The 22,352-nt window shown below is 41.3% G+C and overlaps 2 protein-coding genes across 6 annotated transcripts in view; one reads left to right on the top strand and one right to left on the bottom strand.

The window, feature by feature from the left end:
• Positions 1-11,486, top strand: part of TOP2B (topoisomerase (DNA) II beta) — a 48,434-nt gene extending 36,948 nt beyond the window's left edge. Inside the window, exons 28-35 of the mRNA XM_008059245.2 lie at positions 221-365; positions 695-856; positions 2,572-2,773; positions 3,812-3,891; positions 5,298-5,408; positions 8,245-8,370; positions 9,886-9,980; positions 10,992-11,486. Coding sequence (XP_008057436.1) covers positions 221-365; positions 695-856; positions 2,572-2,773; positions 3,812-3,891; positions 5,298-5,408; positions 8,245-8,370; positions 9,886-9,980; positions 10,992-11,159 — 1,089 coding nt within the window. The 3' untranslated portion in view covers positions 11,160-11,486. The remainder of the gene's footprint in view (positions 1-220; positions 366-694; positions 857-2,571; positions 2,774-3,811; positions 3,892-5,297; positions 5,409-8,244; positions 8,371-9,885; positions 9,981-10,991) is intronic.
• Positions 11,487-11,537: 51 nt separating this feature from the next.
• Positions 11,538-22,352, bottom strand: part of RARB (retinoic acid receptor beta) — a 434,621-nt gene continuing 423,806 nt past the window's right edge. For 4 of the 5 annotated variants that reach the window (XM_008059241.2, XM_008059242.2, XM_008059244.1 and 1 more), the window contains 3 exons: positions 16,943-17,147; positions 15,970-16,128; positions 11,538-13,051 (listed from right to left, as the gene is read on the bottom strand). In XM_008059241.2, the coding sequence (XP_008057432.1) occupies positions 12,855-13,051; positions 15,970-16,128; positions 16,943-17,147 (561 nt within the window). In that variant the 3' untranslated portion in view covers positions 11,538-12,854. The remainder of the gene's footprint in view (positions 13,052-15,969; positions 16,129-16,942; positions 17,148-22,352) is intronic. The other variant, XM_021712978.1, reaches the window with a different exon arrangement.

Genomic DNA, 22,352 nt, shown 5'->3' with positions numbered 1-22,352 from the left:
TGTCCCAGAAATTTAGAGTTGTAAGCAGTATTATTTGCTACAGATAATGAAAAAGCAAAACATGATCTGATCAAAATCATCTGTTTGGCCCTCAACAGAATCCCATCTTTTTCCTACTTAAGTGGAGGAACTATCTGTCGACTGAACTGTATTTCTAAAATATTTGGTGATAATTTAATTTTTTTTTTATTCATAGTTTGGTTTTCTTTTTAATATGTAGGGTGATCTTGATACCACGACAGTGAAAGTGGAATTTGATGAAGAATTCAGTGGAACACCAGTGGAAGGTACAGGAGAGGAGGCATTGACCCCGTCAGCTCCTATAAACAAAGGCCCCAAACCCAAAAGGGAGAAAAAGGAGCCTGGTGAGGATTTATTAGTGTGTGTGTGTGTGTGTGTGTGTGTGTGTGTGTGTGTGTGTGTGTGTGAGAGAGAGAGAGAGAGAGAGAGAGAGAGAGAGAGAGAGAGAGAGAGAGAGAGAATGTGCATGATATTACTCCAGTCTTTTGACTGTGCTTTTTTCTAGTTGAAGTAATGCCTTCAATTTTCATAAATATGTTATTTTATAATGAACTTTTCATTATAACAGTTTTACTTTTATTAATGACATTTGTATAGATATCATATCTTATAAATAACAACATATAAGAAAGTAATTATAAGTAGCATCTAATTGCTATCTTTTTGCTTGTAGGTACCAGGGTGAGAAAAACACCTACATCATCTGGTAAACCCAGTGCAAAGAAAGTGAAAAAACGGAACCCTTGGTCAGATGATGAATCTAAGTCAGAAAGTGATTTGGAAGAAACAGAACCTGTGGTTATTCCAAGAGATTCTTTGCTTAGGAGAGCAGCTGGTAATTTGATGCATTTTATACTAATTTTATTGAATGTTATAGTTTGACTTGTAAGTTAGTATTATTAGTATTATCGGTGTTGCTAAAGTACTAAACTGTTACTATTTCGGAAGTTATAGTTACTAAGATGAAAAAAATTATAGAATGGTATTTTCAAGCAAAGTTGGACATAAAATTTCTCTAAAGTGAATCTTGTTTTATTCTTGATTTTTATTATAAAGTTGGGGTTGTATTTCTTCCATACCTTGAAGATATTTGGTAAAAAATGAACCTTGGTATTATACCAGCAGTGATGGATCTGCCAGAAACGTTTTGTGGCTTTGTTTTTGTTTCCTACTCCTTGTACCATGAGACGTTTTCTCCTACTTTAAGAATCTGATTCCATGCCTATAGCTCTGTTTAAATAATTACGGTGGGATGATTAAACTGCAGAATCCCACTTTGCTATTATATATTGCTGTTAAGGATGTGATTTGATCCTTTCTGAATATTCATTAATGTGAAGTGTTCAAATAATTAAAATCTGATGAGTGTTTTTTTTAAATTCTTCTGAAATTTTGCTAGTTTATTAAAATGAATTATGAGATTTATGTCTTAAACTTTATGTCAGGCCTTAAATTCTTTAGTTCTCTGATTCCCATGTGATTGAATTTCTTTTTCTAACATACATAGGTAGCATAATGTGGGTGAGTCTTTAGCATGGGTAATTTAAGTTAAATGAAAACTATTTTATTAAATTAAATGCTTTTAAACATTATGTGGGCTTTTCCATACATCAAAAATTAAGTATAAAATTACCTAGCATCCAAAAAGTTTAAAAATATATTTCATAATACATGCTAGGAATTACGATAAAGCTTATTTTATTATGCCAACTTGCCTTTCTCCATACTTGATACCTTTTTATGCGTTGTGTTAACTGATAGTTTTGTCACTATATTGAAACCTTGTGTCTCCTTTTCTTTCTCATTCATCTGAAAAATTACTGTCTTTGTTATTTCCTAGTAAAATTAGCCCTGAGGAGAAGATAGCAGCTTCTACCCAAGAGGTTAAAAGAAAAGGCCGGGCGCGGTGGCTCAAGCCTGTAATCTCAGCACTCTGGGAGGCCGAGGCAAAGGGATTGCCTGAGCCCATGGGTTCGAGACCAGCCTGGGCAACTTGGCGAGACCTCGTCTCTACAATAAATAAAAAAATTAGTCAGGCATGGTAGCGCACGCCTGTAGTTCTGGCTACTTGAAAGGCTGAGGCGGAAGGATCACCGGAGCCCAGCAGGTCAACGCTGGGGTGGCCGTGAGCATGCCACTGCACTCCAACCTGGCTGACGGAGTAAGACTCCAACTCAAAAAAAAAAAAATGTTTAGCACTTTTTAAAGAACTGCAAAATTTGTCATTTGTGTGCAAAACATACAGCAACCATATGAGACAAGGCCATATTGAGTACTTCCTGCAGTGTTTTTGAGTAGTATTTAAGTACAACAATCAGTTCCATCAATTTATGCTCTTCTACTATTTGCAGCATTACCTAATAGCCTGCTGGAAAGTATAAGACAGATGTTAACACTATCAAATAACTAAGGCCAAAGTTGTTGGTATTCTCTAAATGCTTGTCATTTTTTTTTAGAGATGTCTGGAATATTTTTCAAATGTTTTGTCAGTAGTATTTTTCAGGTGGATAAAGCCAGGATTTGACTCTAACATTTTTATTTTTCTCCTAGCTGAAAGACCTAAATACACATTTGATTTCTCTGAAGAAGAAGATGATGATGACGCTGATGATGATGACAATAATGATTTAGAGGAGTTGAAAGTAAAGTCGTCTCCTATAACAAATGATGGGGAAGATGAATTTGTTCCTTCAGATGGCTTAGATAAAGATGAATATACATTTTCACCTGGCAAATCAAAGGCTACTCCAGAGTAAGTAGTGAAGTGACTGCTATTCAGTAATATAGTAACGTTAATTGTTGTAAACATCTGCCAGAGATCTTGTAGTGGGCTCTCTCTCTATTATCATTCTAGGTAAGGTCTTCCTTATGGAGGAATAAATCTTAATAATCTTGTGGCTGTTTCTGTAACTTAAAGGAGGGATTGGCAAACTTTTTTCATAAAGGTTTGGTTGATAAATATTATAGGTTTTGTGGGCCATACTGTTTCTGACACACTTCTTCAGTACTGCCATTCTAGCAAGAAATGTAGATCATAAACAAATGTAAATCAATGAGTGGAGTCATGTTTCAGTAAAACATTATTTATACAAATAGGCAGCAGGCCCATGGGTTATAGTTGGACAACTCCTATTATTTTGAGAAAAGTTACTACATCTTTAGAATTGGAAAGTTTATGTTTCTTCCCTGGATTTGGCTTTAACTGATTATTTGGTAAGTGTAAATAGTAACTTTAGGGGTGTGAGGTTTGTGAACTATTTCAGGTTTTTTTAAGAGAAGTATTTTCTCACCTATTGCAGTTGGCTTGACCAGATCCTGAAATAACTGTTGACCCATAGTCTAAGATCAGAAATCGGATTGTTACCTGCACTGATGAGGGTTCTGGCTTTCTCCTTGGGTTTTTGCCCGTAATTTGCTGATGTTAAATTCTGGAATGATTATTTCTATCAACCATAGCATTTAGTGTAATAGTATCTTGAATAACTTTAAACCATTTCTCAGTTTCCATTCTTTTTATGTTAAATCATTGACTTGTCTGTGTGTATGTATATACACATGGTTTGTGTGTTTGTGTGTGTGTATATTTGTGCACTTAAGAGAAGAATAGAGTTTGCTCGGTCTTTAACAGAGAAAGAGAAAGAAATGAGAGAACTAAAGTTTTGTTCTGTGATTGTAATCCCACAGTACATATTAAATGTCTAATGTATTATATATACATTATGCATTATCAGGGCTGAAATCAGGTATATAAATTGTATCTTCCTTGTGGTGTTTTTTTTTTTCCTAATAGAAAATCTTCGCATGACAAAAAAAGTCAGGAGTTTGGAAATCTCTTCTCATTTCCTTCATATTCTCAGAAGTCAGAAGATGGTATGCTCATTTATTCTTTTCATTGGTTACTTATTATATTATTGTTCTTTACATTTTTTGTAAGTAGAAAACTTACCTTTTTACATTTTACTCGTTATAAGAAGGCTTATTTACTTTTCCTGAGGTGATTCCTAACTGATTGGCCAAAATAGGCATTATGGAAGCATTTAGGTAGACAGGCAGATGCTAGTGGGTGTGTGTGTCTGCATGTGTAGTGTTTTAATGAGACAAAAGAAATATAAAAAGAGAAATTTTGAAAGATTGAAAGTTTGATTTTCATGGCAATGTGAATGTATATATGACAGTTTTCTAAAGCTATAAGGGTATCGATAGAGATAAAGCAGATTTTTTTACTAAACTCTAGTACCTGAGAGACTAAATGTGCTAAATCTAATTAGTGTATATACTTTTTGTTTCTTATATTTGTGTGTGGAATTTTTAAGCTCGCTTATTTACTTAATTGATTTAGTCTTGCTTTTTTTTTGAGCTGGGGTCTTACTCTGTTACCTAGGCTGTAGTGCAGTGGCATGATCACAGCTCACCACAGCCTTGATCTCCTGGACTCAGGCAATTCTTCTGCCTCAGCCTCCCACATAGCTGGGAATGCAAGTGTCTGGCTAATTTTTTAATTTTTTTACTGAGAACAGGGGTCTTGCTGTGTTGCCTAGATTGGTCTTGAACGCCTAGGCACTGCAGCCTCCCAAATGACTTGCGTTTTTTTAAATACACATATCTGTATATGTAGATACACCCTAGATTGGTATATGTTCTGTATGTATAGATACTCATTTTTTTACAGCAAAATGTTACTTGGTAAAGTATCAAAACAATTATGTAAAAATATTTATTTACATGCAAGTAGCTATTTTAAAAGTTTCTGTTATGGTTTGAGGGAGGGAAGAATTGAATGATTAAACTAATTTGAGTGTAAAAGGTAAACCTGCATGCCATTTAGATGAATCTTAAATGATTTATTGATTTTAAAATACAAATAATTACCACTCTTTTAGATTTGAACATTATTACTAATATTCTTGGGATGACTAATAATATTTACGTAAAGGCTATAATAATCACAGTGAAACATTTTCATATCTCATTTTAAAATAAATCACCAGTATGTATTTTTTAAGTGGTCAATTATGTTTTAAATAACTAGCATTTGTGATTTTTAATTTTCACCACTCTATGCATTTGTATGTTGTTTTGCAAGAAAGTTAACATTTTTGAGGTCTAACATTGATTTATTTTTAGTTGCTTGTATCTTGTGGATTATATGACCACAAAATAGAAACTTGCAAGATCAATTATCTATCTAAAAAAAAAGTCATCAGTTTAAAAGAATCAAAGTTTACTGAGAGATCTTTATAGAATCTTCTGACCAAAAAAAGCTTTGTAATTTTTAGATTCAGCTAAATTTGACAGTAATGAAGAAGATTCTGCTTCTGTTTTTTCACCATCATTTGGTCTGAAACAAACAGATAAAGTTCCAAGTAAAACAGCAGCTGCTAAAAAGGGTATGTATTTATATTTGTGTTAAATATTGCATAAAACATGCAGAGATAGTTGATATAAAAGGAAATTTTATATGACTTGAAACTATTTGCATTAGTATTTCACTGTAAAACAGTTATGAATTGTAAGTGTGTAAAAGGAGAATCCTTCTTGTTTTCAAACCATGTGAAGGAATTATTAAAATGTCTACAAGACTTCATTTGAAAGCTGTTGTAATTATAAAATAATCTCATGCATTGATACCTATAGCTTTCTAGTAAAGCTCCCTTGTGGTGGTTGTTAGTTTGTAGGTTAAAATTTTGTCTTGCTAGTAGCTTAATTCTGTTACCTGTGTCGATCATGCCTCAGCTCCTCATGAAAGGATTGGTCAGTTCAGTTGGGGTCCTCTTTTTCTTTTTGAATCTTGTAGATTCTTTCTTTTCCATAGCTTTAGGTTGTCCACAAAACACTTTGGTGGATTCATGAAATTTTACTAGTACCAAAGCATGTACCTTGGCCTTTTTAACGGAGGTCAGTATCACTGCTTTGTGTTTCAAAGATAATATTAAAAAAAAAATCTAATTGGATGGGTGCTATATAAGACAGCAAGTAAATAAATATGGATTGTTCCCTCAAGGATCTTAAAAATCCACAACAGACAACATCATTACAGACATAAATGTATTGAATGTAGAATAACAATTTTTCAAAAGTTCTGCTAATTCTGAATGCATTAGGACCATGGTGAGAAATTGGTTGTGGCTGCAAGAGTTTCCTCTAGCTGACATACTGGGTGACCTGCCCACGCCCTGTTGTCCTTGCCACTGTAGTGCACATTGACCAACCCTTTGCCTGAGGAGCTCCTCTTTGCCATCGTGCTAGAATATAAACATTCTCCTGCCCCCAGCTGCCTTTAGCGAGTGGATTGAGGAAAGGTAGTCTTATAAATATCTTGGTGCCCTTGCTTCTTAGGTGAGCTGACTATGGGATGTGAGTCTTACACTGGCTTCCCAAAATTTCCCATGGGATTAAGCTCCCAGAGTGGTGATTGGGTTGATAACTTAGCCATGACTGGCTGCCCTCTCTTCGTTGTCTCATTTTTGTACTTTCTTTCCTTTACCTCACAAATAAATGCTTGTACTTTTAAGTTCTTGTCTTAGGATCAGGCAGATTCTGCTTCTGGGGAACCCAAGCAGAGACAGACCCTATCATTCCCCCCCACCTTTTCTTTAAATCAGAAAGCGTCTTTTTTCTTTTTAATCATCTTCATATAAACATCCCATAAACACTCTGAAAACTTTGGAGCCGAGCACTTCTTGAAACAGATCATCCTGATTCTTTCATCAAGTTATTCACCCATAACTTAAGAGGTAGAGTTTAGCATTAAGTAAAAGACTAGAATAGTCCACCAGGTATCCTGTTTGGTTGCTTCTCCAATAGCTGAGCTGGCCTTGTCTTAGTTGAATAGGTGATTTCCTGTGTGGTGTGATTTCAAGGAGCCCAGCAAGCCCTCAGCCTTCCTTCAGCCTCCTTGCAAAATACAATTCCTGTAAGATACAATTTCAGGGAGAGGCTGCATCCTGTCCCTCTGTGAGATTGTCTGTGTTAACCTGACATTGCATGTATTATACAAGTTAAATTCTATAGGTTCAGTACTTTATAGCAAAAAGGCAGTCATAGTACTCAGACATCTCACCTGATTTCCTGGTGGAGCTGAAGGTGCCGTCTAACTCCAAGCCTGGAAACTGCTAAAGAAAAGAGAGTAGTCCCTAGAGTCCTTGTCAAGTCCAGTTCACACTGCTGCAAGGAGCCGCCCTGTGGCTGTTGTGGTAAAGTTTGTCTTGTGGCTGCTACCGCTGTAAAGAGCAGGGTTCCGATTCTGCTGTTGGCCAATGAGGGGCCACTCGTATCACTCGCATCTCAAATGGAGACGAACACATTTTCCATGGAATCACCACAGGTTTTTGTTGTATTTTTAAATAGGAAAGCCTGCAGTTAATTTGGATTCATTCAACATATTTTTTCCAAATTAGGTTTTATTAATTACACAAGTAAAAAGGAACTTATTTATTTTCACATGGAACTACAGATGAAGGTGTAAAACAAGGTCTGTTTTTAAAACAATTCAAACCAGAGGCCTTGTGGTTATTGTCGTCTTATCTAGGATTTTCATATTTCTTTACACATTAAAGTGCCAAGTCTGGATTTCAAACTTTTGAGTGAAAGTGAGTTGACTTCTATTAATTATATTTGAGGATCTCATAAAAAAATCTTTTCTTCTTTAAAACATTCTAAAAGATCTTTTTTTTTTTTTTTTTTTGAGTTGGAGTCTTATTCTGTTGCCCAGACTGGAGTGCAGTGGCCGCTCCCGGCCACCGCAGCCTCAACCTGCTGGGCTCCAGCGATCCTTCCGCCTCCGCCTTCCAAGTAGCTGGAACTACGGGCGTGCACTACCACCCGGCTAATTTTTTGATTTATTGTAGAGATGAGGTCTCGTAACATGTGGTTACACTTGGGTTATAATTAATATATCAAATATGATATTCTTTTGTCATGGCTATGCTATATTTAAAAGTTACTTTTTAATTCAGCTTAATTCAATTTAATGGCTTTTGCTTAAAACATCTCAGTTGAACTATCTAAGGGCATGTTATGCATAGTTAAATGAAAAGCATTTTTTCCAACTATGAGAAATTCTCTGCCTTTATACTGGTCCAAGCAGAGTGAAACCATTGATTGCATTATTTAAAGCTACTCAATTTTCAGTTGGTGGTAAGAAATTCCATTCATATAGGACTTCAGCTTGATTTGTTGGTGAATTTGTCATATTGACCTATAAAATGGAAATTTGCTTAATAGGAAAACCATCTTCAGATACAGGCCCTAAGCCTAAGAGAGCCCCCAAACAGAAGAAAGTGGTAGAGACTGTAAACTCTGACTCAGATTCAGAATTTGGCATTCCAAAGAAGACTACAACACCAAAAGGTGAGAATTATCTTCATATTGCACTTTAAACAGATACCATGTGGAAAAGATTGTTTCTCCTATTTCATTGAATCTTTAGAGGCTGGGTACTTACTTTAAATTGCTTTATTCCTCAATAAGTAGTATGTCTAAGAATCAGTTCTGAGTTAAGAGTCTAAAGGGAGTAATTTAGTTCAGTCACTTTGTTTTACAAATTAAAAAACTGAGACTCAAGCAGGTTGAGTAAGAATACTTTAGAATGGCTCACAGATCCCTTGCAGCCAACTCCATGGAAGTTGTTATTAAAAAGGTAGGTTAGGACTGCATACTAAAATTTGACAGTTATTGGATAGATCCAGGATGCATACGCTAGAACTTTTTGCTCATCTAGAAAATAAAATAGGGCCACACAAGGAACCAGCACCAGTTCTTGTCCCTGGCATCCCCTAACTGTGTCTCCACAATTGAGAAAGCCCTTGAAGGTGCTTTGTACAATATTCATGTAAGACATTGTGAGCTGTGAAAATGACTACTCAACCTTAAGGATATTTTCGTTATTGTTTATTTGACTTCTTAAAGGGGTGACTAGGACAAGGAGCTATGGCCTACAGGAAAACGGATAGAACAGGAAGGTGAAAAAGAATCCTAGTGACTGGGGAGGCCATTACTTTAAGCTATGCATGGTTTGAAACCTTTATAGATTAAAAAATGCTATTTCATTAATTAGTTTGTCCAAAAATAAATCCCTAGATCATTTAAGCTGTCTTTTCGCACTTGTACAATCTAGTAGGTCATAACTTTCAAGGCATTTTTTTAAGATTTAGATTTGCAGTTTAGTTCCATTTTCTCTTTCATTGGCATCATTGTGGGATGCAGAACATCTGACCCCACTGTATATTACCTTTTTCCCTTTCTCCTCCAATGATGAGATTAAGAGGTTAGATAGGTGGGGAAAAAATGCTGCTGTGTGGTGAGTCTAGGTGTGAGAAGGAACATGAATTTGACAGGATATTTTATGATTATTACTGGGCAGTTTATTCTGAGACTATGGCACTCAAAGTGAGATTTGTAGTCAGTCGTTACTAGTCTGTGATAAGTAAAACTGAGAATGAGCATTTAGACCTTTATAATAACTGTGTTAATGAAAAAGCAGGTGGTTACTTTTTGGGTTTATTGTATTTTTTAAAGTATTGTCACACATTGGAGATTTAAAAAAATTATCACACGTAATTTGAGAAGCACTTTTCAAAGAGATTTCCTCTTGAGGCTCAAGAACCACATAGCAAAATGCAAATGTTTTCTTTTATGTATGAGATACTTGGTCATTAAAATTTGTCTCCAGAACTTTCCCACTAGTTTAAATTTATTTGTGAAATACTCTTTAACCAAGTCAACCCCAGAAGTGAAATGATGTTCCCAAATTGTTTATATGCCATTCATGCGGTGCCTTACTGATTGGGCATGCCAAATAAGCAAACTGTAATGTGTTGGCATTTATCTTTTCATATTATGCTTACCATTTTGTATCATTTTAAGGTAAAGGCCGAGGGGCAAAGAAAAGGAAAGCATCTGGTTCTGAAAATGAAGGTGATTATAACCCTGGCAGGAAAACGTTCAAAACAATGAGCAAGGTAATCAGGAACATCTTTTTAGTGAATGGTTTTGTTTAAGACGATCTATAACCGACTTAGTTTGCTTATTACTACGGTATCTTGTAACAGCTTTAATCCTAGCATAGCCTGTCAATCAGTAGGGGGCTTGTATGTGTTTAGAAATTATTCAAATATAAATTTATATAATTGGGACTATTTCTTGGATAATTGTGCTATAAATTAACCTACTTGAAAGCTTAATTTCATCCTTTTGGCTATAGTAGTGTTATGCTGACTATTTTAGACGAACATATTAGTTTTCAGACTAAAGACTGTTTTTTTTTAACTTGAATTTATTTGACCAGGGCTAATTTGACTCCTTTTTTAAGACTGAATTCATTTGACTATGGCTGATTTTCCCAATTATCCTGAAACTTTTCCAGAAGTACACTGTCTCTTAGATAAATGAATGACATCAGCTGTACAATCCCCACACCCTACCCTTCTTCTTCCATTAAAACTTAAAAATTCATAGATGATTGTAGCTTATGTAGACTTCCACACTGACCTCTACCTCCAGGTGTCTTCTGCACCTCTGGTCCACCTTGATGACTCAACTCTGCCTTTTCATAAACACTTAGTATACTACACACTGTGCATGAGTCTTGTTTTCCTCCCATGAATACTTGCTATGCACTTGCAAATTGAGTTTTTTCTAATCTGGGCATTGTGTATACTTGTTCATTTCAGAAATAAATAATAGTGTTGCGTTTTTGAGGCCAGAACTTGGTAAATACAAGACCACCAAGGTGGCACATTGTTATGTGTAATCCTTTTTCCTCTAAGAAATGATTAGGCAACTGCTGGTCTTAAGTAGCATTACAATTCTGTTATTTATTTATTTTATTTCTACAATTCCGATTTTTAAATCACCATTATTTGTACTGCTTTCTAAATGTAACTGAAGAGTAAGAAATAATGGTTCTTAACGCTAGCATTTTTTTTCTTTTAACTTTGGTGTTTTAAATTGATTTACTTTTAAATGTCTAGAAACCGAAGAAAACATCTTTTGATCAGGATTCGGATGTGGACATCTACTCCTCAGACTTCACTTCTGAACCACCTTCTCTGCCACGGACAGGTCGGGCTAGGAAAGAAGTAAAATATTTTGCAGAGTCTGATGAAGAAGAAGATGTTGATTTTGCAATGTTTAATTAAGTGCCCAAAGAGCACAGAAACATTTTTCAACAAATACCCTGTGTTGTCCTTTGTCTTTTCTGTCTCAGACTTTTGTACATCTGGCTTATTTTAATGTGATGATGTAATTGATGGTTTTTTATTATTGTGGTAGGCCTTTTAACATTTTGTTCTTACACATACAGTTTTATGCTCTTTTTTAAAACTCATTGAAATGTCATGTACTGTCTGATTGGCTTGTAGAATTGTTATAGACTGCCGTGCATTAGCACAGATTTTAATTGTCATGGTTGCAGACTACAGACCTGCTTTTTGAAATGAAATTTAAACATTAAAAATGGAACTGTGTTCTCTGTCTCTTTACTAAAGATGAAAGTGTAGCAAAAACTCCCCCACACCTTTAAAATAAATATATTTTATTCTTTGCCAGGAGACTCCATGGAAAAAGGTAAACAGTATATGAACATAGAAAGCATTGTTAAACAATCTCAATGTACAAACAGAGCCAGTGAAAGTACATCACAGACTTGCTAATATATCAAAAAAAAAAAAAATTCCACTAGTGCTTAAATGAGAACTAAGAAACTGACACTTGTATCTGTTAATCACTCTACCACAGCTTTCACTCTGCTTCATAGTGATTGAACAAGGTCAAAGGAGGCAGATTCTATGCCCAAGTCTTTGCTAGTTAGTATTAGCCCCTTGGCATCAAGAAGGCTGGAAAAAAAATCCCAATACCAGGCATGAATCCGGAAGGACACTAAAGTTATGTGGTCCAGGTGGAAGACCAGCCTGCTAATTATCCCATGAAATTTCCCTAATGGCTTGTGAACAGGTAAACAAAAACTTATTAACACTGAAAAGTGTTTCTGCCTTGGAGGCTATCATTACTGTAAAAATGTAGGGTTTTTTTTTTTTTTTTTGCATTTTTTTAAACTGTGTAGTTATGTCATTAAACAAGTAATAAACCACTTTTAATTTAAAGTGACATTAACAATTGAACAAATGACATTTGATTAACTGAACTGGCAGTTACACTGATACAGAATTCTTTTCTGCTTAGTGCAGTGAGTTTGTATACTTCTACTGGGCAACATGAAATAAAAGATGCAGTCTGAGAGCATCCAAAAGAGCAAGGACAAGCTTCCATACTCACTAAATTAGAATATCTTTAGCCTTATTTTGTCATAATGTCATACTGTACAACAGTCCTGTTTCCTTACCTTGATGTCTTGGCTATTCCATGAAAGCAAGACAGTTATCTTTTCAAAGCTTTCTTGGGTGGACACGTACAGTAGTCTATTTCATGCCCTTGGTGTCTTGGTTAATTTGAGTATGCAAGACAAAAGGAAAGCACCAAACATACAGTACAGAAAGAACAGAGCCATACTTCTGTATGTACACAGTCTTCAGAAACGTAACCGGGGGCAATCATTTGCCATGCAATCTTGAGTGTTCAAAGAGGAAAATAGAAGCTTTTAACTAGTTTCTGGTTGCATGAAATGGCTGATTTTTAGAATTTGAAAAGTTTGTATTTCTAGGTGAGTTACACAGTGAGGAGTATATATATTGATACATATGAAAACATCTTGGTCCTTCTTGAGTTTTAATATATTTTCAGTCCAAAAACTAAGCAGCAGTAAAAATGTTTTTTCTTGCATTTTAAATCCCGGAAATGAAGGTACTGGGGAATGTTGGAAGTAGCTAGAAAATGTCTTATTGCACCAGTGGAGACTGACTGACCCCACTGTTTTCCACTGAGCTGGGTGAGATGCTGGGACTGTGCTCTGCTGTGTTCCCACTTGAACTTGGGGTCAAAGGTTCATGTCCTTCAGAATTCTCCAGCATTTCCTGAATGAGAGGTGGCATTGATCCAGGAATTTCCATTTTCAAGGTAATTACACGTTCTGCACCTTTTCAAGAGAGATCATAGAAATCTAGTTAAGATAAAGAGTTAGGCTGGATGCCCAGGCACCTGCTTTCATTTGTTTTAACCATGGTGTTTCCTCAAACTTACTCTTGCTTATGGGTGAAATACAAAATATCACTTTCAGGTGAAATGATTCCATTTACTATTATAGCTCTCATAAACACAAACATGAATGTATTTTTTTTTGAGTGATTTTTATTTTTATTTTTGTAGAGATGGGGTCTCGCTCTGTTGTCCAGGCTGGTCTGGAACTCCTGGGCTCAAGCAATCCTCCCACCTTGGCTTCCCAAAGCGTTGGGGGTCACAGGCATGAGCCACCACTCTTGGCCTGTGAATGTATTTAGAATGGGAACTGCATCACCAAAAACCATGTGAGTGTATTGTGAAGTCAGAATCAGATTGAGTTCTTAATCAGCTGAGTCACAGGATATTGAGAGAGGGTCTTTTTATTATCTAATAGAATGTCACTTGTCCTTTTTTTTTTTTTTTTGAGTTGGAGTCACCCAGGCTGGAGTGTAGTAGTGGCATGCTCACAGCCACCCTGCTGGGCTCAGGCGATCACGACCCTTCCACTTCAGCTTTCCAAGTTGCCGGAACCACAGGTATGCGCTACGACACCCAGCTAACTTTTTGTTTTGTGGAGATGAGGTCTCGCCAAGTTGCCCAGGCTTTTCTCAAACTCGTGGGCTCAGGCAATCCCCTCACCTCGGCCACCCAAAGTGATGGAATTATAGGCTTGAGTGACCCACTCATCTTTTATGGAAGCAACAACTGATACTATTGCTCCTTTTAATAACAAAATTGCACAAACCAGTGTGGCGATTCCTAAAAGCTCTAAAAATTGACCTTCCATATGACCCTGCAATCCCCCTACTGGGAATATACCCTGAAGAACACAAATCACTCTATAAAAAAGATACCTGCACACGTATGTTTATCGCAGCATTGTTCACAATAGCAAGAACCTGGAAACAACCATGCTGCCCATCAAAAGAGGACTGGATTAAAAAAATGTGGTACATATACACGATGGAATACTACGCAGCCATAAAAAAGAACAAAATCATGAATTTCGCTGCAACCTGGATGGAACTAGAGTCTATAATACTGAGTGACCTCTCACAAAAACAAAAATCCGAATATCACATGTTCTCACTCATATAATGGACCTTGAACATCCAATGCAATACTATAAGAAAATGACTGATGGTGCTGGGAAACTATGGGGGGGAGGGGGATGGGATTAACAGTAGCAAATATCTGTCGGGGGATGGGAAAACACTTCTTATCTACAGGGTGCCTGAATGAAACGTCATTGTACACCTAACCCTTAACTGTACCCCACAAAACCATAATAAAAAATACTGATTAATGGAAAAAAAAAAAAATTGCACAAACAATGCTTTCCAGAGACTATCCTAATTTTATAACATAAAAGCATTTTTACTTTATGGAAAGACAGCAGAGATGTGGTGATATGTATAAATTTGATAGTTCTATGCCTCAGTCAGTGTTGGGGAGCAACAATTTACAAAGAGACATTCCTGGTAAAATACCAGAAATAACTGAATCTTGAAACTGACACAGTTGAAAGGATGTCAGTTACCCACAAATGGAGGAACTGACTTGAGCAGTAAATAAGCAGTGATTATTAACAACTTGCCATAGCTCTGCACTGTCTGATACGGAAGTCATTGGCCACATGTGGCTAGTTAACTTTAAATCTGGTCAGTACAATTAGAAAAATGGCTTCAGTTGCATTAGCCACATTTCAAGTACTAGAAAACCTGGTGTCTAGCCACTACTGAAATGGGCACTGTGGATTAAAGAATATTTCCATAATTGCAGTTAATCCTATTAGACACCACCAAACTCCCTATCCATAGAGAATGCCAATATTAAGCTAAACAGCTTCATTTTTAAAAATCAAAGATATTCATAATTGGATTTCTCCAGCCCCGGTATCTGCCATTGGCTTTTACAATTAAACTCCCCCCACCCCCAACTAGTGATGGATTCAGAATGCTCACTGAAGAAAGCTTAGAAGGAGCTCAAGAATTGAGACTCCTTGTCAAACAAATTCACTGTGCTTTGGAGCACTTTCTGAAATACAGAGTGTATTCCTTGACTCGCTGCAGTCTTCAAAAACGGTAAGCCAGCGGGGAAGGAGAATGACAAGAGCACATTTGGTACTAGGGATAGCCACTGCTAGAAAATCCTCTAACGTTCATGTGCTATGGCTGTAGGCACTTGGGTAATTGCTTGAGTTGCCACATGAAATCACTAGGCAAGGAATATGCCCACCTCTCAGGAAGGCATGAATTCCTTTACTTGGAAGTGTGCAGAAGTCTGCTTCCATACAAGACAGCAATGGCTGGAATGATTGAGAAACTTAACCAATCACAATTACCCTATGTACTATTTTTCGTGAGGTTTGGATGTTCAGGAAAAATGAGTCAAGTTTACATAAACCAGAGATGTGTGGAAAGCTGGGGAATTATGTATAAAACTAGACAATTTAAAAGACAATCATATAGAACATTCTCTTGAAAACTTTTTTTTAAATTAGTCATCTGAATTCTAAAGCTCTCTAGCATTAACTAAGATCATTGACTAAGGCAAGACTTGAGGTTTTCTTTCCTGTTTTTAAAAGGAGGTGGGTGGGGTACTATTTAATTCCTCTTGACTTGCATGAGAAATGAATTTTTTTTAAAGATGCAGCTACTGCATTGCATTTGTATACCCAACCCCGAGTTGCACCCCACATATTTAAAATTAAAAAAAAATTTTTTTAAAGGCAGCAGCTATTAAACATCTTGCATTAAAACACAGGATTTAATAAAGCAACATCACCTGGTACAGCCTCCCGTCCATTTTGTGACTAGCGTGGAACAGACATACCTTTAGCACTTATGCTGCGGAGATCTGTGATTTTCATTAAGATCTTTGGGAACATGTGAGGCTTGCTGGGTCGTCTTTTTCTGATATAAATTTTTAGTGCTTCCAGCAATGGTTCTTGTAGCTTATCTACTTTTGTTGGTTCCTCAAGGTCCTGGCGGTCTAGATAACCAGGAATAAAGCATTAGGATCAGGAATAACGTATTAAGATCAGGATTTCTGCCATCTCCCCCCTTCCTTGTTTCCTTATTCCTACTGCATTATGGCTATCGACTTGATAATCCAATCACATATGCAAATTAGCAGGCATATACAACTGTGTTCAGCAGAAAATAATCGTCCCCCGTGGTGGTCTAAAGAACGTTTTGGTGGCTGGTTGCTTCTGTCCCAGAGAAAGAGTTACCTCCTGTGACCAGAAGGTGTCACTACCGGACTGAATAAAATAAACCTTGGGCAGGATCGTTACAAAGGCAAGGTAAATCTTCCCCCTAATTAAAGCTATTACTTTTTAGCCACTTAGGATTCAGCCTCCTGTGAGCCAGTAGGGGTCACTAGAAAGAAGAAAGCCATATTTTATCCCAGCCCTGCAAGGGTTGGGGGGCAGAGGGGGAGGCAGCCACTAAACAGCAAACAGCACAGGCAAGTCCCTTGGGTCATCATTAAAATGTCCCTGGGCAATTTATTCTACACTAGTCTGATCCTGCCTGTGAAAAGCTACCTATGGCAACTGCAGAAATAATAGCACTTGGGGTTTGGGGGATTTTGTTTTCTGGAGTAGAAGGATCCCAGATACCATTATTTAATGTGTGACCACGTGAGAGAATACAAGAAGCCCAGACATGTACGCCTGGCTTTGTCCACCCAAAATATCTCCAAAATTCAGCAACACCAAAATGGAGGTGAGGAATTCTGCACAGATCCCAAGTGGAAGCGGATCACCCTGGAATCCCACAAGGGCTCTCTGGGGAGCTGGCACCTCCGCAGATGAGGCAGATGGCACTGAGAAGGCCTGTTTCTGTGTCATCCATTTCCAAAGGCAGGAGCTGGTTGGCAAAGGTGAACACGAGGTCCGTCAGGGGCCCGAATCCAGCGTTGTGCATTTGAGTTCGATTCAGGGTAAGGCCATCGGAAAAAGTCATGGTGTCCTGTTCTGGGGTATACCTGGTGCAGATTCTCAGAATCTGGAAGAAAAACAAGAGCATCTTTGATGGATGGACAGCATCAGTGGTCCACACAGCATGCCAGCATGGCACCAAGAGGTGTCGCTCTGCCCCCTGGCGGGCACTGAATAGCTTTCCCAGCTCCTTCATTAAGACTGCAGAGCTCAAAACGCAGGGGCTAGGGTCGTCTAGGAAATGCTAACCAGGACACCAGAAAAACGGGCAAAATAGCTTTGTGTTAAAAGTCATTTGTCATTTGATTCAAACAAACATTCAGTAACTACCTGCTTAGGTCCCAGGCACTGTGCCAGGCGCTGGGAATAAAAAGATGAATAAGACTCTGTTCTTTTCAAAGAGCCTCCAGTCTACAGGCAATCAGTACATGGCATATCTACCGTGCACCAAATGCCTAGTGCGTACCGAGCCGCTATGCGTGCCCGACAGTCCGTCTTTCAGACAACCCGGCAAAGTGAGTGTCAGTCTTATTCTGCAGATGAGGGACTTCAGGCTCAGAAAGGCTCAGCCATGCCCCACGCCGCCCGGTTAACATGTAACTGGACTTGAGCCCAAGCTGGGCTCTGCCCTCCACAGTGCTTCCAAGCACACGGTTACTCTGACAGCTCTAACACCAAGCAGGGACCTGCAGGCTCCTAGGGAGCTCGGAAGGCAAGCTCAGACTGGCCGGAAGGAAACCGAGGCAGGCCTATGGGGAAGAGGGGATGTTCCAGCCAAGCCCTGAAGCTCTCACAGGCGGGACCCCTGGGGTCACGCTGCCGCAACCTCCCAGTCCCACCCGATGTGCCCTGGACCCACAACCCTGCTGCCACCCAGGGGCCCCTGCCACCCAAGTCTCCTGCTCAGGGCACTATGCCGCCAGGCCTCACTTGGCACAAGAAACTCGACCACACCAGACTTCTGGGCCCAGTTTCCACTGCCCTGTGATCCTCGCTGCTGGTGAGGCTCCCGGTGACTCGAGTCCTGGCCCACCCAGAGCCACACAGTGAGGGCCTGACATTTCCCTCTGTTGTATTTTATTTTTTGAGTTGGGTCTCATTATGTCACCAGGCCAGAGTGCAGTGGCACGATCAGAGCTCACCACAGCCTTGACCTGCTGGGCTCAGGTGATCCTCCAGCTTCAGCCTCCTGAGTAGTTGAAACGACAGTTGTGTACCACCACATCTGGCTAATTTTTAAATTTTTTTGTTTGTAGAGATTTGATTTTTTTTTTTTTTTGGTAAATCTAGCTATGTTACCTAGGCTGGTCTTGACCTACTGGCCTCAAGCAATCCTCCCACCTCAGCCTCCTGAGCCACTGCATTCTGCTGACTTTTTCTTTTGAAAAAGCTTCTGCGCTGCTTGAAGCTCAGAGAGGAGTTAATCCCACATGGACAACAGCAAATAACCCAGTAGGCTGAGGAGGTGGAAAGTTTTTTTTCCAGAGGCTGGCGTTCAGTTTGGGTGTTGCCCCATGCATGTCCACCTTAGCATCAGCCTGGAGGACAGATGGAATCAGGACAGTCTGCGTTCTTCCTGTGACCTGGCATGTGCAGAGGCCTGGTCTCTGGGGAAGACACAGGACACCCCCATAAGGAAAGCCCTCAGAGTCAAGGTCCCCCAGCCTGCCCATGTTCCCACCAGGGTCCCAACCCAAGAACTCCCGTCCCCATCCCTTTTTCTTTTCTTTTTTTTTTTTTGAGTTGGAGTCTCACTCGGTCGCCCAGACTGGAGTGCAGTGGCCGCTCCCGGCCATCCCAGCCTCGACCCACTGGGCTCCGGCGATCCTTCCGCCTCAGCCTTCCAAGGAGCCGGAATTACAGGCATGCGCTACCATGCCCGGCTGATTTTTTTTATTTATTATAGAGATGAGGTCTCGCTGCCCAGGCGGGTCTCGAACCCGCGGGCTCAGGCAATCCACTCACCTCAGCCTCCCAAGTTGCGGGATTACAGGCTGAGCCACCGAACCCGGCTCCCCATCCCTTTTTTCACCTGGGGGCCAGGGGCCAGGACACACCCCGGGGAAGCCTGTCCTATCTGACTGGCGGTGTCACCAGCAAAAGCCTCCTGCCCGCTGACACGCCAGCCAGGTGGGGAGAGCTGCACTGGGAAGGTCACATGCTCTGTGTCCTCACCCTGGCATCCCGAGTCCCCAAGAAGGCAGTGAGCCAGTCCTCCTCCTCCATGCAGGACTCAGGTGTGGATGCAGAGGCCCAGGATGCCCTGTAGAGCGAGGGCGTGGGACCTCTGTCCGCAAAACATAAAACTAATTTGCAAAGTCTGACTCGGGCATCTGATTGGTTAGACTGAGAGGAGGAGGGCGGAGCTGCTCGCCTCACCCTGACGTCCGATACTCGCTGGTGTTTCACTGATCATCTACTATGCGCCAGGGCCGGTGCCGAACACCCTCGTGCAGTACTTCTTCTATGATCCCATGAGTTGAGTGGGACTATTAGCCCATTTTACAGAGGAAACAAACCTGAGTAATTTGGTCACATGGCCACCAGGTGGCATGATTTGACTTAGGTTGCTTCCAAAACCTAGGCCCTTAAACCCGGCTGCAAGCCGCCTCTTTCTCTCGCATGCCAATATCCCAGCCTCGACACCTCTATGGCCTGAGGGCCTTTGGTCCAGCCCTGATGGGGAAACCAGCCTTATGAGTCCTCTGGGCTGGGTGTCTAGCTGCCCACGGTGGCCTGCCTGGGCACAGGTGCGCAGAGCTCGTGGCCTGGACACAGAAGGGCCGCTTCATAGAGGGAGAGGCAGTTTGGGAACCTTCATGGAGACAAGTCCTCCAGCTTCTGGCTATGCCTGCTGTATGGCCAGGTGGCACGGCGAGCTGGAAGGCACCTGCTTGTGAGCATGAGTCGTGACCTCAACATCACAGCAGCCTCCTTGCTGGAAGGGAGTTGATTTCGCCTCTCAGATCTCTGCCCAGGGACCTCTCTGAGTCAGTCCGGCCATCTCCTCTGGGTCCCCGATTGCCTGACCTGGTTCATGTCCCCTTGGTAGCTGATGGGCATGACGCCGTTCTCCATGTCAGAGCAGCAAGAAAACCCAGACGTCCCTGAGCATAAAGCCTCATGCTTCCCCCGAAAGCCCCAGGAGGCCAAGGTCACACAGCAACAGAGCCAGGGTCTAGAACACAGGTCTCCAGGCCCCAACCTGGGGGCCCTTCCCTCACCTGGAGAAACATTAGGAAGCTGCCTGGGGTGGGAGGGGGATGACTGCTCAGGGTCAAGGTCAGCACATACAACACGGATGGGCTCAAGACACCCGGATGTGTTTCTAGCCCGGAATCAAACAGCTGCTGAGTCAGTCTGCAGTATCAGCGTGTTGCCAAGGTGTGAGTGAACACACAATATCTGTCCCCGGCAAAAAAGAAGGGCCCAGGGGCTTGTTGGAAAGGAACATAAGACCATCTAGGCCTCTGCAAGTTGTCAACAACACACCTAAAAATCCACAAACTGCAGCACACAATTGACTCGAGCTCTTCTATTTTAAGGAGTTTCCCTCCTTAGAAAGTGGAAAATCTTTTTCTTTTCTTTTTTTTTTGAGTCGGGATTTCACTCTGTCGCCCAGGTTGGAGTACAGTGGCACGCTCATGGCTCACCACAACCTCGACCTCCTGGGCTCAAGCAATCCTCCCGTCTCCGCCTCCTGAGTAGCTGGGACTACAGGTGTACGCCGCCATGCCTGGCTAGTTTGTTTACTTTTTATTTTGCAGAAATGGGGTCTCCCCCTGTTGTCCAGGTGGATGTGTTTGGATCCTGGTGAAGCATTTAGACTATGTTCTGTTACCTTTCTCCCGAGAAAGTCCGCCAGAACAACCAGAGAGGAGGCACCAGTCTGAGATGGAAGACGACTCTGTCTTCCATGATCCAAGAAGCTTCCAACCTGCACCCCTGCCCAGCCCGGAAAAGCACGGGCTCAGTGCGGGGCCCTCCTCACAGCTCCTGGCTGGTCCTTCCTCTGGAGAGAAACCAAGTCATTTCATCTTGTCACGCTGAGGTCAAATGCCAGTGGCAATCACCAAGTTCTTCTCCAGGATAAACACTCTTAATTTGCAAGGAGAGCATTTCTCTGGAAAGCCGCGCATGCAGGCCCCCTGAGGTGGGTAAAAATAGCCCAGGCGGGGCTGACTCGCCTCAGAGGCAGGACAGCACAGAGGTCCTGTTGAGGGTCAAAGTCATCCTCCTCGGGGCAAGAGATGCCTCTTCCTGCCTTCCGCCAAGACCACCGAGTCTTCCCAGGCTTCTGAGCGTGCGACCTGGGAGGCAGAGCCAGGGATGTGACCCCCAAGCTGCCACGTTGCCACGGCCTCTCCTCCGATCTGCTCGGATCCGGCATGGCCATCCCACAACAGTGGGAGTGCACCGTGCAGAAGAGGCCACACAGCCCTTGGGAAACTCCTCCATGGCGCCTCGCCATCCTTAGAACAAATCCCAAACCTCTTTCTGCAGCCTCTCCCTCCTCACCCACACCAGTGACTCCACCTCCCCCTTGCCCGTGAACTTGGTCTCGCTGGTCTTCACGGAGCTCAGACGACATGACAACTCGCTTTCGCTGCGGGCACACAGCCTTCACACCTGCTCGCCCCTCGGCCTTGGATGCTTCTCCCGCATCTTCACGTGGCCGACTCCTACTCAGAGCTCAACCCACATGTCAGCTCTTCAGAAAACTCGATGAAATGCTGGCTCTGTCTTTTCTTTCTTTCTTTTTCTTTTTTGGAGAGACGGGGCCTTGCTCTGTCCCAGGCTAGAGTGTGGTGGCATGGTCATAGCTCACGGCCAGCCTTGACCTCCTGGGCTCGGGTGATACTTCCTTCTCGGGAGGAAGGGAGGAGGGAGAAAGAGAAGGAAGAAGAGAGGGAGGGAGGGAAACCAGAGCCCCCCAGCCTCCTCAAGGCTTGTTCCCCTGATTTGCACTTGAAGTTCCGCAGCCTTGATCCCAGCCGCACGCAGAGGAGGCAGGAACGAGGGAGCCGGAGAGAAGGAACGAAGAAGGTAAAGGAGATTAAACAAGGAGGAAACACGGATGCAGAGCTCAGGTGAGGGGCCGCTCTCGGGGTCCCCAGGTTGCCCTGACACAGGCCTAGGATTCGGTGAGGAAGACCAAGCTTGGGGCGAGGAAAGAAACTCAAAGGTCTCCCCGCGATGGTGTTAAAGAGTTCGTCCATCCTAACAGAGGCGCTTTGGCTCCTTGGCCCCTGGGAGAAGTCGTGAGGCTCAA

Source organism: Carlito syrichta, unplaced genomic scaffold (genome assembly GCF_000164805.1).
Source record: "Carlito syrichta isolate Samal-C Ts95f unplaced genomic scaffold, Tarsius_syrichta-2.0.1 Scaffold303979, whole genome shotgun sequence".
NCBI classification, from domain to species: Eukaryota; Metazoa; Chordata; class Mammalia; order Primates; family Tarsiidae; genus Carlito; species Carlito syrichta.
Note: the sequence above shows the minus strand (reverse complement) of the source record. Positions and strands in the feature narration are given on the sequence as shown.